This window comes from Halichoeres trimaculatus, unplaced genomic scaffold (assembly GCF_033239565.1).
Source record: "Halichoeres trimaculatus isolate MK-OKI-2021-1 unplaced genomic scaffold, fHalTri1.1 fHalTri1_scaffold_1, whole genome shotgun sequence".
Lineage (NCBI taxonomy): Eukaryota > Metazoa > Chordata > Actinopteri > Labriformes > Labridae > Halichoeres > Halichoeres trimaculatus.
Genome location: NW_027437179.1, coordinates 35790221 through 35805360, shown reverse-complemented (window position 1 = coordinate 35805360; position 15140 = coordinate 35790221). Strand labels below are relative to the sequence as shown.

The 15140-nt window shown below is 41.6% G+C and overlaps 2 protein-coding genes across 3 annotated transcripts; both read left to right on the top strand.

The window, feature by feature from the left end:
• The first annotated feature begins 5446 nt into the window (after window positions 1–5446).
• On the top strand, window positions 5447–7198 carry aadacl4 (arylacetamide deacetylase-like 4). Its single transcript, XM_074669425.1, has one exon. It carries the CDS (start codon window positions 5881–5883, stop codon window positions 6454–6456), a length of 576 nt encoding a protein of 191 aa, XP_074525526.1. The 5' UTR covers window positions 5447–5880; the 3' UTR covers window positions 6457–7198.
• A 112-nt stretch (window positions 7199–7310) lies between these two features.
• On the top strand, window positions 7311–14788 carry cfap107 (cilia and flagella associated protein 107). 2 transcript variants are annotated; one of them, XM_074669404.1, is made up of 4 exons: window positions 7311–7563; window positions 10261–10371; window positions 10728–10902; window positions 13847–14788. In XM_074669404.1, the coding sequence occupies exons 1-4, from the start codon at window positions 7444–7446 to the stop codon at window positions 14131–14133; spliced, it is 693 nt and encodes a 230-aa protein (XP_074525505.1). In that variant the 5' UTR covers window positions 7311–7443; the 3' UTR covers window positions 14134–14788. The 2 variants fall into 2 exon arrangements, with proteins under 2 accessions (XP_074525505.1, XP_074525514.1); XM_074669413.1 differs by having other exon boundaries at window positions 7311–9107.
• The last annotated feature ends 352 nt before the right edge of the window (window positions 14789–15140 follow it).

The following is a 15140-nucleotide window of genomic DNA, read 5'->3' as shown; positions in this document are numbered from 1 at the left end:
GGTAGTCTACAGGCTGAAAGAGGGGCTAACTAATGAAGAATCTTATTGCACCATGAACTCATACTCTACTCTATGAATCCCTTGAAAGCCAGAAACTTAGCTGAGGGCTAAAGTTAGCTACTGTGTTGACATCATGTTATGTATTATGTTGTTTTCTCTGATGGGCTAATACTCCTGTAAATTTTCCCTTTTAATTGTCTCATAAGTCAGTGATCACTGGGGCATTGCTGTAGGCGCCTTGTAACAATACAATCTTTGTTTTATTTGCTGACGCAATTTGCCTAAGGAAATAAAGAAAGCGATTGTGTTAAGTCTTGGAAAGTATTGTGGGATATCTATATCCTATATTTTTGCTTGTTGCTGTATTTCTTGCAGCTCCCATATTCATTGAACTCAATACGCAAGTCAACCTTGAGGTTTTCTCTCTTATTGGGTGTTTTGTTTTCTAATTTTTGTAGTGTGTTTTTGTTGTTGTCACGTTTGGCACTTCAGGGCCAGTGTAGCCCCTGCTAGCAAGGATGAATACTGAGGCTTGAGACTAGTTTAAGTCAAGCCTAATGGGTGTTTACTGAATTTATATGTTACAGTTTGAGAAGAGGTTAAATGTTAAGGTCCTGGTTTTTAGTTTATTTGAACTTACTTTACTTTATCTATTTTACTGTGCAGCACTTAGGTAGACTTTTTCTTTCGTTTATTTTTTAAATATGTCCAGCAAATACAAAGTGGATCAGATTGGACTGATTTGTCAGGCTTCCTTTTACATCATTATTTACAGCCTGAAACAAAGCAAAGCAACAGGATAACAAGAAGATTTAAGTTTTCCACTCCAAGTAGAATGCCAGAAGAACTAAGTGAGATGTAAATAGTGTGGATAAAGCAGTTTCCCCGTGTAAAGGCCAAGCCTATGAAGGAACTAATCAGAGAGGGATTGTTTTTGTCTTCTGGGAATGCAGTTTAAATGTCAGACGATCCTCCTATTCCTGCTGAAATGCTCTTCCTCAGACTTATTTATTTATTGTTTTTTATAAGGGCCAGCTGGGAGCTGATTTTGGCTTCATTTTCTCTCCTTTTTAATCTGTCTCTTCTGCTCTTCCACAGATGGGCTTGTTTGGTCAGTGGCTTCATGGAGATAACTGGGAGGCCTAATCGACTAACCCTTTCCCCGCCCTCCTATTAATTAAGTAAAACAAATAAGCAAACAAACAATAATTAGCTTAGGACTGAAAACAAACACACAGCTGAGAATCCTGATGGTTGAAACCACAACAGTGACCCCCCCAAAGTCAAACAAGTAACCTGAAATATAAGCGGGGCAGTGACTGAGGGACCAAGAAATGAAGAATAACTGTAGCAGTTATCTTTCTGTTTGGCCTCAGATCTCACAATGACATCTGCTACAGCTCCTCCTGCTCCAGTCTCTTTAAGAGCAGCTTCGTAACACACATGAAAGTAAAATCCAGATTATACCATGAGCATACAGCAAACATTTACTTTTGTTTTGGAAGCTCAAAAGGGTTTAAATCCCACTGAATGTGATGCTGCGCACAGTCTGTCCCACATTTGTAACGGTCCTCTCTGTGCTAAACCCACATCCGTTGTCTGAACCCAATTTGTTGTGGAAACAGTATTTTTGAAGCGCACTATATCGTTCTGTGTGTGACAGCGCAATTAGGGAAATAGGTCAGCGCAGTCTCAGACGCTCGGCAGTGTGACAAACAGAAAAAACTGCATGAATACCTCCTAAACAAATCCTGTGAATTCATGGGCCTCAGACAAGATTCCAGTCTGTGATTTTTGGCCCTGGCGCTGTGTTTTTTACTGGGTATTGCTGAATGCTGGGCTTTTTTTGAGCAACCGGGATGGGTTTAAAGAGCAGCCTCACAATGGTTGCTTTGTGCAAGGCTCAGCTACTTAGAGAAGGCAGAGAGGCTCTCGGGGGCTGCTTAACAACACAGAGACAAACACGGCTCCAGATGCTGTCTTCATTTCGGGAAATTTCAGAGATTTACAAAATGTGAACCCAAAGTCAAGCTGCACTGAAGGCTTGTGCTTATATCCTCAGCTTGAGTCTAATTGAATTTAAACGAGAGGGTGAAAAAAATTAAAATAATAAGGGAAAGATTTACGTTTCAGTCAGGGTCAAATGGGTTCAGGCTGCATGCCAAATCTAAAAATGTAAATAGAGTGTATTTCAGAGGACACTGCTCATTCATCCTCATGCTATCACTGCCATCTACAGATCAACAGTGAAAGTTCAGATAAGGATTTACTCACACAGAGGGAGCATCTCTGAATATGTCCTCCAGACACCAAACAATGAAAATGTCACTATGTGCTGAAGGGAGCTGTAAGAAGCAAATGAAAGAAAGCAGAAGAGAAAAAGAACAAAACACCCTCGAAATATCAATAAAATATTAGCAGGGATTCAAGGAAACTTAATGAGCATCATAGAAATGTAAGAGTAATTATAATCTGCTCCATAAGGAATCCAGTATGCCACATTTTACACTGTTTCTGTGGGAAAGATATCATTACTTTGACTGCACAGCCATAAAATATGTAGAAGGATATAATAATGTTTTCCCAGGCAACAGGCAGCCAAACATGTCGTTATGTGAAACCAAGGTCAGACTGCATTGCACACAGACGTAAGAGGGGTGGAGAGAAGCTGAGAGCAGGTAGATAAAACATTTACTCCTAATGACTTACCTTCAGCCGGGCACACCAGCAACATCATGGACATGCGCTGGGCTATTTTAATAATTGGCTTCGCTGCTCTTGTTGCAGCCTCCCTCCTCTTGGTAATTGGACTTGTGTACTCTGAGCTGATGAATTCAGACATTCCTCGCTGGGTTGCAAATAGGAGGAAACTGCACATGGTTCATGGCTTGTTTGTCAGCATAGCAATTGTGGTGAGAAAGCGAGGCATCCGTGGAACTGTTCACGCTTATTATTTCATGTGTTGTATCCCTTATAATTAACTTGTTTCATCATCAACTTAACATAACACATACCATACGGCAAATAGAATCTGCCTGTGTTAGAAATACAAACAACTTCACGCCCTTGTCAAAGATGGCTGTCCTCTCTTTGTCCTCCAGCGAATGATAAAGCTTTGATCAGAGACAGTTTAGATAAGATGTAGCAGACAAAGGTACAGAGAAAGGCAAGGTCATGTGTTCCCCGTCTTTGATGTTGTCATAATAAATATAGTTTCTAAAGGGAGAATAACCTTTAGTCTGACTTTACCCATCATAAAATATATATTTATTCAACTTTTTCTCTCACTTGTGGTAACTCTATGGTGCCTTCCCTGCAGAGATCAAACCCTGCAGTGTTTTTATTTGTCATCAACTCAATTTTATCTGATGTTTTTAACTTTGTTATATTTGTCTAATGCAGGAGGCACACCTGATGTTTTCTTATCTGACCAGGTTTTGGGCTTGAAAGGTTAAATGAGACAAATTTCCATTTCTCAACAGCTGCAGTGTTACAAAACACTTAGTGATACCGTTTGATTCAGTTGTTGTGCTACTGAAGACGTGTCCTGTCTCTTATTATTTGAACTATCTTTAAATCACTTGAACTATAGAGGTGCTTTTGACCAGACAGTGGAATTACACATTATTTGGTTCCTGAGACCCATTGTCATGTGTCTGGTGTAGGTGTAGCGAGCTAGCAGTCTCATTCCAGGGTTGAGCGCAAAGAGGACACAGTGTAGGGATGGGTACTGAATAAGGTACTTTTATAGGTACCAACCAAATTCACTCTGTACTGAGAACCGATTCACATAAAATCTAAAGCTGCGTTTCCACCAAGCAGACCAGTTTGGTTTGTCTCAGTACGGCGCACATTTTGTTTCATTTCCACTGACTTATCCCTGGACAGATCCCCAAATAACCGAGATGAGCCGCCTCACTTTTTGGAACCCTTTTGTATGGGTGCCAGGCTGAATGGATCCACTCTCGGAAGGTGGAGCCACAACACTGCAGACCGTTGATAGGTCAAAAAAATCGTCACTTACCTTACTTTAACAGCAGTGGCTTCTGGCATCCGGCTTACACGCCGTCTACCACCAAAGGGCACAGTTTGCTGAGGAAATGCAAACGGGGATCAGGCTTAACTGTACCAAACCGTACTGAACTGAACCGGACTGCTTCGTGGAAGCACGGCTTAAAGATACCATGTTTTGGTACCTAAATGCATCATTGTGACTGTAAGAGAGTGGACGAGTAGGGGATTTTCCATACTGGATATGAACACAGAATAGCAAGTTTATACATTCAGAAATAAATGTTAAATTAAAAATCTTTGATATTCTACTATTAAACAAACAAATAAATATTAGCACATAAACACACACAAAAGTACCAAAAATTGGTACCAATGAGTATGGATACCAATTGCCAGATACCAAGTATCAGCACTGTATTGTTTTAAGTGTGAAAGGTACCCATCCCTTACACAGTGAGACTTTCCACTCAACTATTTTTTTTTTTTTTGTTGTTGTTGTACAAAACCAAACTAAGACCAAGTGAAGCCAGGTCTCCACAGCACTTTATTCACTCATCATACCTGAGAAGTAAAACATACAGATAACCTTTACCAACTCAACACTGATGAGAGTCCTTCACTTGGTTGGTAGCAACTAACATAGGCTGGCGTCTGAGCGTAACATCTTGTAGGCAACAGAAACCAAAACAGAAAGGTGGCACCACCTAGTGGGGCTATTTAGTGCTGTAACAATAAAGCCACATGTAGACTAACTGTGGGCAGAAGACCCTGGTGTATGGAAGATGAAAAAAAAGAAAGAAATTGCAACCCACCACCAGACCAGCAGAGGGTGGTAATATAGTAACAATATCTATTCATCAAAATAATGCAGGAGAATCTTTATGTGTAGCACCTCAGTTAGCCTGTTAGCATAAAGGATTGTGGCCTGTGCCGGGTGAAAACACCACCAACGCCATGGCCATCTAAACTATAAAGACAGCAGAGCTCAGCCAGGGTTTCGGCTTGAGAAACAGGCTCGTTGATTGACAACTTTTAGCATCCTTCTCAAACCATTTTAGATCATTATTAAACACGTATCTGATGTTGACTTTGTGACACAAACTTATATAAAAACTAAACCAGAATGCATCCTTGATGACTTCTTCCATGAGGATATGTCTGTGGCAGTGTAACCCAAAGCTGGTCAAAACCCGAACCAGTCCAAGTTAAAAACTTTATTGTATGGGTGTTAAAGCCCCTCTTAGAAGTTGAGTGTCTACCTCCTGAACCCGGACTGATACATGATTCCAAAGGAGAGGGGCCTGCTCACTCATGGCTCGACCTCCCGTATTACTTTTAAAAGACTTTTAGCTATACAATGTGCTTTTTTGTGTTTTAATTATCTACTCAGTGTGATTTGTTTTAATGTTTATCATACCTTGGTGGTGCCCATTTCTGATTTATGAATGAATGTTGAGTAGTTTGAGGTAAAATAACTCATCATTCTTATTTCTGATCTTTGAAATTAAACTGAAATTGGTACAAATTACAAAATCCAGGTATGGCGAGACACTATTTTTTGCAATACTAAAGCAAGATGTGTGAATATAGTAGTGCCTGTGACTGTGAGTCAATGTTATCTGTGTGTTGTCAGATATAAAACAGTATGAGAACAAGTAGAGAAAAAAATAAACACATTATTTTCCAATAGCAGATTTTAGTTACCTTTCTAATAAGCACAGCTCTGACTGTGTTGCTCTGCTAACTGTGACCACATTCTGTTGGTGACGTCTGAGACCATATTGCCAATGAGTCTGACACGGCTGTGGTTTCTGTTGGATACTTTTCCTGGTTGCACATGAAAAAACAAGCTTGTTTTTTCCATCCATGAAGCCAGAACCGAACATATTGTCCCCCCTTCCTCCCTCTCACCCCCTCAGGTACCAATTAGCCCCTGAGCACAGGTACCCTGCCCAGCTGGATGATTGTGAGACAGTGACGTGTCACTTCCTGAGTGTAGCTGAGGCCGGGTTCAATGCGGACTCTCGCAGAGAGCTAGTCGGAGGGGACAGAACGGGGCCTAACCTGGCAGCAGTGCTGTGCCAAAGGCTGGCAAGAAGAGTGGAGCGACATCTGCTGTTCCCCTGCGCTCAGGTCCTCACCCACCCGGCCCTACAGAAGGCAGATTTCAACCTGCCCTCATACCAGCAAAATCATGCTGTGCCCATATTGTTCTGTTGCCGGATGGTGTTCTGCTTCCTGCAGTACCTCAATGGAGACATTTCTGTTTGCCAAGATGTGCTGGAAAGCCACCGTGTCCCCACTGAGCTCAGGCCATGCTATGAAAGGTTGCTCTACCCTTCAAACCTGCTTCCTGGGTGCCTCACGAGGGGTTACAGTGAGCACCAAACCCCAGAGTGTGATGGGGAGGTGTACACTATCAAAGCTGCTTCAGAACATTGACTGTTCAAAAAATGGGCCTAGCCAATGTGACATCACCCTCTGGTGTGTGGACTGCCTTTTTGAAGCCTCAAATTTGGAATTTGGCTGTCACCATGTTGCTTTTTCTGGTGCCAGGAGTGACCATATTTGCACTAGAGAGTGGCCCTGGAGAGGAACACGAGGTTTGCAAACGCCAAATAATCAAACGCTATGCAGACTGTGACCATGGCTAAGTCAGAGGCCTGCTAATGAGCTCGATTGCTCATTGCTTTTCCCACAGTCTGAGATTCTATTTGTGATTGTTGTCGACTCGATTTGTTTATTTTGTTGGACTGAGAAAGCTGAGACAGCTTGCAGAACAGAGCGGACTTACTGCTTGTTCCCCCAAATCTCTGTTGGTAGATTGAACAGCAGGTGAGCAATATGTACCAAGCCACCTGAAATCCAAAACCTTTACATCACAGCAGGTCAAAGTCTTATGGGTAAAAGCCAAGATCAGTCCTGACTCCAATGCTTTAGCTGCTGGATTAAGTTTACTGCAGGAAATGCAGGGGCTGCTGACAGAGTGAGTGTAGACACTGGAGACCTTCCCACAAATCTGCGGCAGCTGAAGTTTTTCAGCACCTTGTTGAATCTATACCACCAATGGCCGCGTTTATACACAGTCGATATTCAGGTTAAGGTTCCTGTGTCTGGAATGTTTGGAATAAATGGTTTACCTGCGTGAGCAGAGTTCTTCCTGTTTACATGGTACCCCAATCAAAATGGCAAAATGTCACCCCAGACAGAAGAAGGGAGTCGGCTCTCCAGAGAGTACTGCGTATGCGCAGTACTCTCTGGAGAGCCGACTCCTTTCTTTGAGGGACAAACGTAAACAAAGTCTTCGTCAGTTCAGAGGTCAGTACAGCTACACAGCGCTGTCTGGAGTGACACAGACTGCAGCAGAGCACTAACTTGGAGCGGACCATGATGGAATATTGGTGAAAAACACAAGTATTTGGACGATTAATGCAGTTTTTGGAGCGGCTCTGTCTATGCCCCGATGGATCCCATTATATGGACGTCCGCTGCACGATTTTGGATCTAAATATTTCCCGAAGCACTGCTTGGATCAGGAAAGTCTTCTGGGTGAGTATTTTGTTCTACTTCATTCTATAAACAATGTAAAAGCTGTATAAACCGAAATTATCCTTTAAAAGGGGCATTTACAGTGGGAGGGAGTGCAGTGTTGTCAGTGGGGTACAGATTTATATAAGGCAACCAATTTTACTGTGACAGTTCCATCAGCCCTGACCCGGAAGAGATAGCGCGTAGTTGCTCGTATGGCCACCGTTCAATCTACTAGTGGCAATAAAAAGAACTCCGCTTAAATAGTAATATTTTGGTTGCTCTATTTGCAGTGAATGTAAAAGTATCGATCATGGCGTTTCATTTGTAACTCTAGTTTAACTACTAATCTAGTAGGAGTAGTGCCGTTACACTACTCGTTCCTATCAAAAGTAATTCAACTACTTGTAACGTTCATTACTTGTAGTTGTATACCCAACTCTGGACGTCAGTGCATCAACTAAAAACGCCGGCTTACTGTTTACACAGCAGCTATGGTGGCAGTGTTTCAGAAAAATCCCACAGGAGGCTGTTTTCAAAAGATTGCTTTTTAGGTCAGCAGTAACGCCATTTCTGTGTAAAGGCGAGGCCAAAATACAACAATACTTTCGGTCTCACCCTAAACCTGTTGTTGTGTGAACGGCCCCTCAGATTATGTCCATGTTTGTTATCGTCTTTGTTGGTGACTCACTGCAGGCAGCTCCTAGTGGCAGCTAAAGGAACTGCGTGTTTGTTAGTGCCCACTGTGTGATTAAAAACTCCTTCATATGTTTGGGTATGAATTTCAGAGGGGTCCCTCCCAGCTCCTGGACTCTGAAAAGACTGTCACATAGTGGTTCATGATGAAAGGGTTTCATGATGTGATCTACATCCAAAAGCAGGGCTAGCTCCCCTTCTCTTCCTCAGGTTATTTGTGGTGTCACTCACTTTATAAAAACACTGTAAATATGAACAGGACTACCCACAGCCTCAGCTTCTACTTTCCATCTCGTTTCACATTTTAATAAACAAAAGTGGCCTCCTGTGGCAGAGTTTTCTTCTTCATTATAAGTATATTGTTCACACAGGAGGACTAAAAACCCACACAAATCTTTAAACACAGCCTGATTTATTCACACGGTGAAAAGCAGCCTGAAGATACAAAGTCTGAAAACAATTTCTGGCGCCGGTTAAACAATATAGAGCACACTGCTAAAAGGCAAATGTCATGCCCTCGCTATAGAGAAAATATTTCTTTGTTAGCACAGATGTAAGACATCTCCCGTTTGGTTCCAGGATACTCGGCCTGCCTACCCTTTCTGTGTTTGCCGTCTCCATAGCAACAAAGCTCCTCTATTTCCTCTGCAGTGTCTGTGCTGTGCAGCTATGAGGCCAGGTACATGCACCTACATGCTAACCACGTTCTTGCAGAGTGTCAGCTCGTCTTGTTAGAGATGTTTGACACCAGGTAAAGCATGAAGGGAGCAGGCACGGAGCAGGATAAATGGACTCAACCCGGCTGGAGGATAGAGCAGAAGTATGGGAGCAAGGTGCTGGTGGGGAACTGGGCTGAAGACAGACTTCAGGTAGAGATCATGCAGCTGTTATCTGCTTCGTTTCCAGCAAGGAGTGTTCTCTAATGAGGGCTGCTTGGGAGTTTGGTGTTTAAATTTCTGCTGAGAAGACCACTACCAGTTTATCTCCTTTCCTCTACCACTGTCCTCCATCAGTTATGTGACCTAAAGGCATGCATTTTTCATGACTGCTGCAGTGTCGCTGTCAGACCAAGTAATTAACTGCATGCTGCAAAAAGAGCCCTCAGGTCTGTTCACATAAACACTCCTGAAAGTCTGCAGAAATTCACTACATGTCCCTCACAGTAGGAAGTTTCTTGTGGGGTGGAGGGGTCTCAGGAGGCAGGACATGATGTGAAAAGGACTCTGGGGTAGTCACCATGCAATGTTTACAAGTTACCCAACATGGTGGACAAGCAGGGCGGACAAGGTGATGTGTTTTATATGTTCCTGTTTTTCCATATTCAGAATTCTCCAAAGAAAAAAAAAAAAAAACAATTCTTCCTCTTTAACTTTTTGCGTCTTGCTTCCGACTGTGACACTTTGCATGATAACATCTGAACAAACGCTCTGTCTGTGCACATGATGTATCACTTTGTCTGCTGCTGACCTGGTGGCAGGCTTAAAAATAGCTTCACAGATACAGTCAGTCGTCTGTCTGATGGTCTGTTTTGCTTTTGTAGGTCATATAAAGGCTCCAGTATAAAACAGAGTCTTTTTTATGAGCAGTTAAAAACTCCTCACAGTTCATTTCAGTGTACTGCTACAATTGATTTTGAGAACGCAGACAATCCAGGTCTCAATATTCATCGGATCCAAAACATAACGCCACTCCAGTGGCAGTCTGCCAAGGGTTTTGTAGCACCTCTGTTGGTAGTCAAATCTATAGCAGAGTGATTAGGCGGGCTGAGTTCAGCTACATCAGCACAGCCTCCTGCTGGGAGAGGCTCAAGCTGGAGACTAATTGCATTGACGTGAGGTGCAGCCATAGGCTGCTGGTTCAGGATCTGAGGGGAGAAATGACTGAAGAAATACTGTACAACAGAGCGGATCGATAGTGAAGTGTGAGCTTTGCTGATCCTTTGCGCGGGGCTCATTGCTCTAGTCCCCTTCCTCCTCTGCCTCACTCCTCTCTGCGATGTCTGTTTCTCTCTGTACGACACAGTTCACTCAGGAACCACAGATCGCCAACAGCACCAGTCGTGTCGACTACCGGCCCCACTGGGACTTCAAGCCAGACGTCTCTGAGAGAAGATCTGCCCTGCTGCGAGCTGAGGTCAGCCTTTAACTGCTCTTTCATGGCATTAACACCAATTGAATGCCTGTCACAGGCCTGCAAGTCAGGGATTTCCTCCCCACATCCAGGCCACTTCTGCATAATATTGACGGCAGAGATAAGGACTTGTGATAAAACTCTTTATGAAGCAAGTTTCTGGTCGCACTCAGCAGTCATGAAAAATGTGTAAAATCATCACTCCTACCGGGCACTTAAAGGCTAGTTAAAGCAATTTGCTGCTGTCACATGGTGAGCCTTTGAAGATTATTGTAAAAGAGCAGGTCGTGCCCTCTATATCTTAATCCACTCAAGGCCAGTACATATAGCTACTCTGAGACTGCTGTATTGTCTTTCAGGGGCTTCCATCCAAGCTGCTATTTGCCCACCATGGCCCTCCACCCTCTCATTACTCGGTCACGCAGTATGAGGAGAGCTACGGGCGCAGGCACAACAATGCTCTGCCCACTCTGCGACCCTGCCATCCCGGCAGCTTGACATGGCAGCTTGAAAGGTCTAAACGGCCAATTTCTGGTAAGGCACAGCAAGGCATCGCAGATTTATTTATACAGCACGTTTCAGACACACATGGGGAGCTCAGAGTGCTGTACATACGCAGAGAGGCGTTACAGTGCTGTTTGAAATGACAAGCGATGGAGGTTCCAGAGCAGTTATGTGTCGTTCATGGCTGAAGTTAGAAGGAAAACATAAATAGCAGCATTAAAGCAGCTGTGGGGGACTTCAAACTTGTGTCAGATTTGGCCACTTCTGTGGACTAAGCAGTGTGTCTTTTTTCTTTGCTGATCTCAGCTGTGAAACACTGTTTTATAACCCCTTGCTGTAGACAGTTTTAAATTAGATAACAGCACAGATGAACAGTGCAGATTTTGTGTGGTTCATATTGAGATTTACCAAGCCACTGCTTTCTAAAATCATTCTTCCTTGGCACTAACTGGAAGTCAAATTAAAAAACTAAAGATCTAAAACTGAAGACTGGTTCACCGAGTTCTGAAATCAGCCTTCTGAATGAGCTCAAGTTTATAAGTTGTGAGTGTTGTCTGAATCTTGTTAGAACATAGAAATTTGATTTTTGCCAATTGTTTGACGATAAATTGTAGATGCAATTGTGGCTTTGGCTGCTTTTTTAACTGAATAAAGACATAATTTAGAATGGATGACATAGAGAAAATGTTACTAGATACACCAGACATTTGTATCCAGAATTATATCCACAATACAATAACTAAAGTGTACAGTTTGTATGAAATAGATGTCACTATCAAACAAGAATATGTCCATAAATAAAGCTTTAATGGACTTTCAGTTTGTGTGGATTTTGGCGCCCCCTGTGGACATAATATGCAGTTTGAAGTCACAACTAGAGCAGTAATGATCAGACAAGCTATCTTTAATATTAGAGTGAACAACAGCAGGATCCCTATAGTTACAGGAAGATATTAAGGCCTGGACAGAAACCAGAGGATCTGTTTCCTCTGTAACAATAATCGTCTCAGTTAAGATTAGAAAATTATCTTTGGACGTTATGATGTGAGCATTTTAGTTTAATGTCTCACTAGCTATGTTACCATTACACCTTTTCTCAAAATAAAAGCAATCTATCTGGACTTTTGATAAAGAACAAATGCGCCCTCCCAGTGTTTCCATTATGACTATAAATGAGCACAACTTTAGTAATACAATATGTTATGTCCATTCCTATGCTGCACTGATGATGATGCTGAACATTTGTGTTTTTATTCACACTGGTCAAACGGTCGGCCGTGACCACACCAACTCAAAACAGGCAGGAACAAAAGATTAAATGAAAATCATCATCTCCAGCTTGTCACTCTGACCTGCTCACAGCCTTCCTGATGCCTTCACTACCCACGGTCAAAAACACGTAAACACATAATACAATGTAAACCAGAGTCCATTTGTGTGGCAGTGGACACCTACTGGGGACTTTTGGGAGAGGATCGTGGCCAAGGCGTCGACGTGACCTGTTTTTGTGAAAAGGTGTTGCACTTTTGCACTTTTTATTAATCAAGATTATTCAAAATGTTGGTGTTTTCATGACCATTTTTTATAGGTTTTGTGCAATTTTAGGTGCAATGAAAACACAGCTACTCATGGACACGTTGGACTGCATGTCCTGGGATAGAATCCTTGACCTTTCAATTCAGAGGAACCCGACAGCTAACACTGAGCCACAGCCAACTTTTAGTGAAAATGTAGCGTCCTGTAAAAGAAGCTAAAAAATGTTAGCTTATGCTGCAGATTTATTTGGAAATGATCAGTTAATTGTTAACCATAAGCAGAGCCAAAATAAAAAACATGGTTTTGTAAATTTGCAAATCAGTTGTAAATTAGGTGATTCTTGAGAATGTCTATCCATTGCTATGGTATTATCTGTTGTAAGTTTAAGGATGCACTGATCGAACTTGGTCTGACCTTTACCGTCTCTGTTTCTTGGGTTGCTGTCAGAATTGTTGGTAAAACAACATTAAAATACTTCAAACTGTGTCCTGCAGGCCACTAAAGCCCCCTCCCCTTTGTCGTCAGTATCTGATCTAACTTTTTGACCCAGTTGATACCAGGATCAGATTGGTGCATTCCTAATTTCTGTGCTGTCATTTGTTGCCTGAATTTTATTTTGCACTGAAACCGTGTTTTTCTAATCATCTTTAGCACAGAACTAAATGAATAAGTAAGAAACTGATTCGGTGATCTTCAAAAGTCTCTACTGAGATCCAGTTAATCCTATCCTGGTTTTGTTTGAAAACATGACATACAAATGGGATGATTAATTTAACCTGGATAGCAAAATAAGCCAACTATCATGGACATCCAAAGTCGGATGCTGTTCCCGACGCCATCCTATTGTCCTGATTTTCAGGGCTCTTGGCTTGACCCAAATTTGGACTCCAGAATTCAGTACATGTGGACTTAGAAGCAGTCTTGTTTAGGTAATAGAGAAACTCGATTCAGTCTTGACTTAGATTTGTCTGTAAAGACTGACCTAAATTAAATTTCAGGGCTTGGAAATTGAGACTTGACTCTGACCCGACATTGGCTGAAGCTCATATCTGAGTCTATTAAAAAAATCAGATCAGTTTGTTTTTACAGCTCTGAAATCAAACTGAGCAGTAACTTTTATTCTCTTCTCCTCAAAGCCAATTGCAATGAATTAACCCAGAGTGGAGGAGTTGAAATGCCTTGCCACTACCGCCCGGAGGTTGAGATTATACCCAGGAAATGATATATTAAACCATCCCGGCACCATCACCACGAGTGTCGAGCAAACACACTTAAGCGAATTAAATTTTGCATGGAGCAGACACATCAGCAGTTGTGCTCATGAACAATTAAATCTGTGTGGCCCCAGATGCCTTCCCTGTTCCAGATCAGTCACCAGAGTAATTAATGGCTGCAGTAACATGGCAGTTAACTTTCTCCTCCCTGTGTTCATTCACAGCCAACTCTGGCGCGCTGCAGTCCACAAAGCAGCGTTTGGAAGAGCTGCAGTCCCGCCTCCCTTCGCTGACTGTGTACAGGTCAGCATACCAGAAGCACCCACTTAGTGCCGTCTGCCAGAGCCGCTGTGCCAGGGCTTCACGCAGCCTCTCCAGCCACCTTCATGCAGCCAATCACAACAACAAGGACCTGGATCTGAGACGACGCCCACTGCTGCAAGTGCCAGATCATTGTTCGAGTCAAAGTCCACAGTCACAACAGGTTTACAGACAGCACGGCTACTGCTGAATTATGGATTATGTGTTGCTCCTGAACTGCATGACCTCAAGAGCTTGTACCTTTGAGTGAGAGGAGGAGGCAGCCAGGATTCCAGAGCTGATGTTTTTTTCTGTTTTATTCAGGAAAAGTGGCAGAACAACAAGTCTGAAAAAATAATAACTTTAAGTGAAAGACTATAACTGTTTTTTATGTTTATGGTTGGCTCCATGAGATTCTACTCTTGAAAAAGCCCTCTTTTTTACCTCAGGCATGATTAAAAAGTTCAACACTGCAAAAACTGAAATCTTATGAAGTGTTTTTCTCTTATTTTCAGACAAAAATGAGTCTTTCGACTTAATATGGGCCACATTCAGTTGACTAGTCAATAAAAATGTCTTGTTTAAAGTTATTTAAAGACAAAATGAGGTCTGAATTGCTTGAAAAAAAGTTAAAAAATCTGCCAATGGAACAAGGAAAAAATGCTACAATGTTTGCTTGAATCTAGAATAGTGTCTTTAAACAAGTAAGTTTTCTTTTCTTCCATTGACAGATGTTTTTACTTGTTACAAGCAATTCAGACCCTATTGTTGTCTTTAAATTACTTGAAACAAGTCATTTTTCTGGACTGGTAAGGTAATTGTGGCTCATATTAAGTCTAAAAAGACATTTTCTACTGACAATAAGAGAAAAGCACTTGATAAGATTCCAGTTTTTTGCAGTAAAGTCATTGGAATTCGCTGTTTAAATATATATATATATATATATATATATATATATATATATATATATATATATATATATATATATATATATATATATATATATAGATATCACCAAAAAAAAAAAACAGGAAAAAAATAGATATTTTTATTAAATGATATTTCATTAAAGATACAGTGTGTAGAATAAGGGGTTGTAAAATTCCTTCCATATCAAAATTATTTATGTTTTAATTTTTTTTCAAACTCATTATTGTAAAAAGTATAAGCAAAACAAGGGTTAAATTTGACATGATCTGTTTTCTTTATTTCTTGGCC

Bases quoted from the DNA above. Each gene is read 5' to 3' on its own strand.
- cfap107 (XM_074669404.1), top strand. From the start codon at position 7,444: ATGCAGTTTTTGGAGCGGCTCTGTCTATGCCCCGATGGATCCCATTAT. The intron at 7,564-10,260 runs GTGAGTATTTTG...TGTACGACACAG, and splicing joins GGATCAGGAAAGTCTTCTGG to TTCACTCAGGAACCACAGAT. The intron at 10,372-10,727 runs GTCAGCCTTTAA...ATTGTCTTTCAG, and splicing joins CTGCCCTGCTGCGAGCTGAG to GGGCTTCCATCCAAGCTGCT.
- aadacl4 (XM_074669425.1), top strand. From the start codon at position 5,881: ATGAAGCCAGAACCGAACATATTGTCCCCCCTTCCTCCCTCTCACCCC.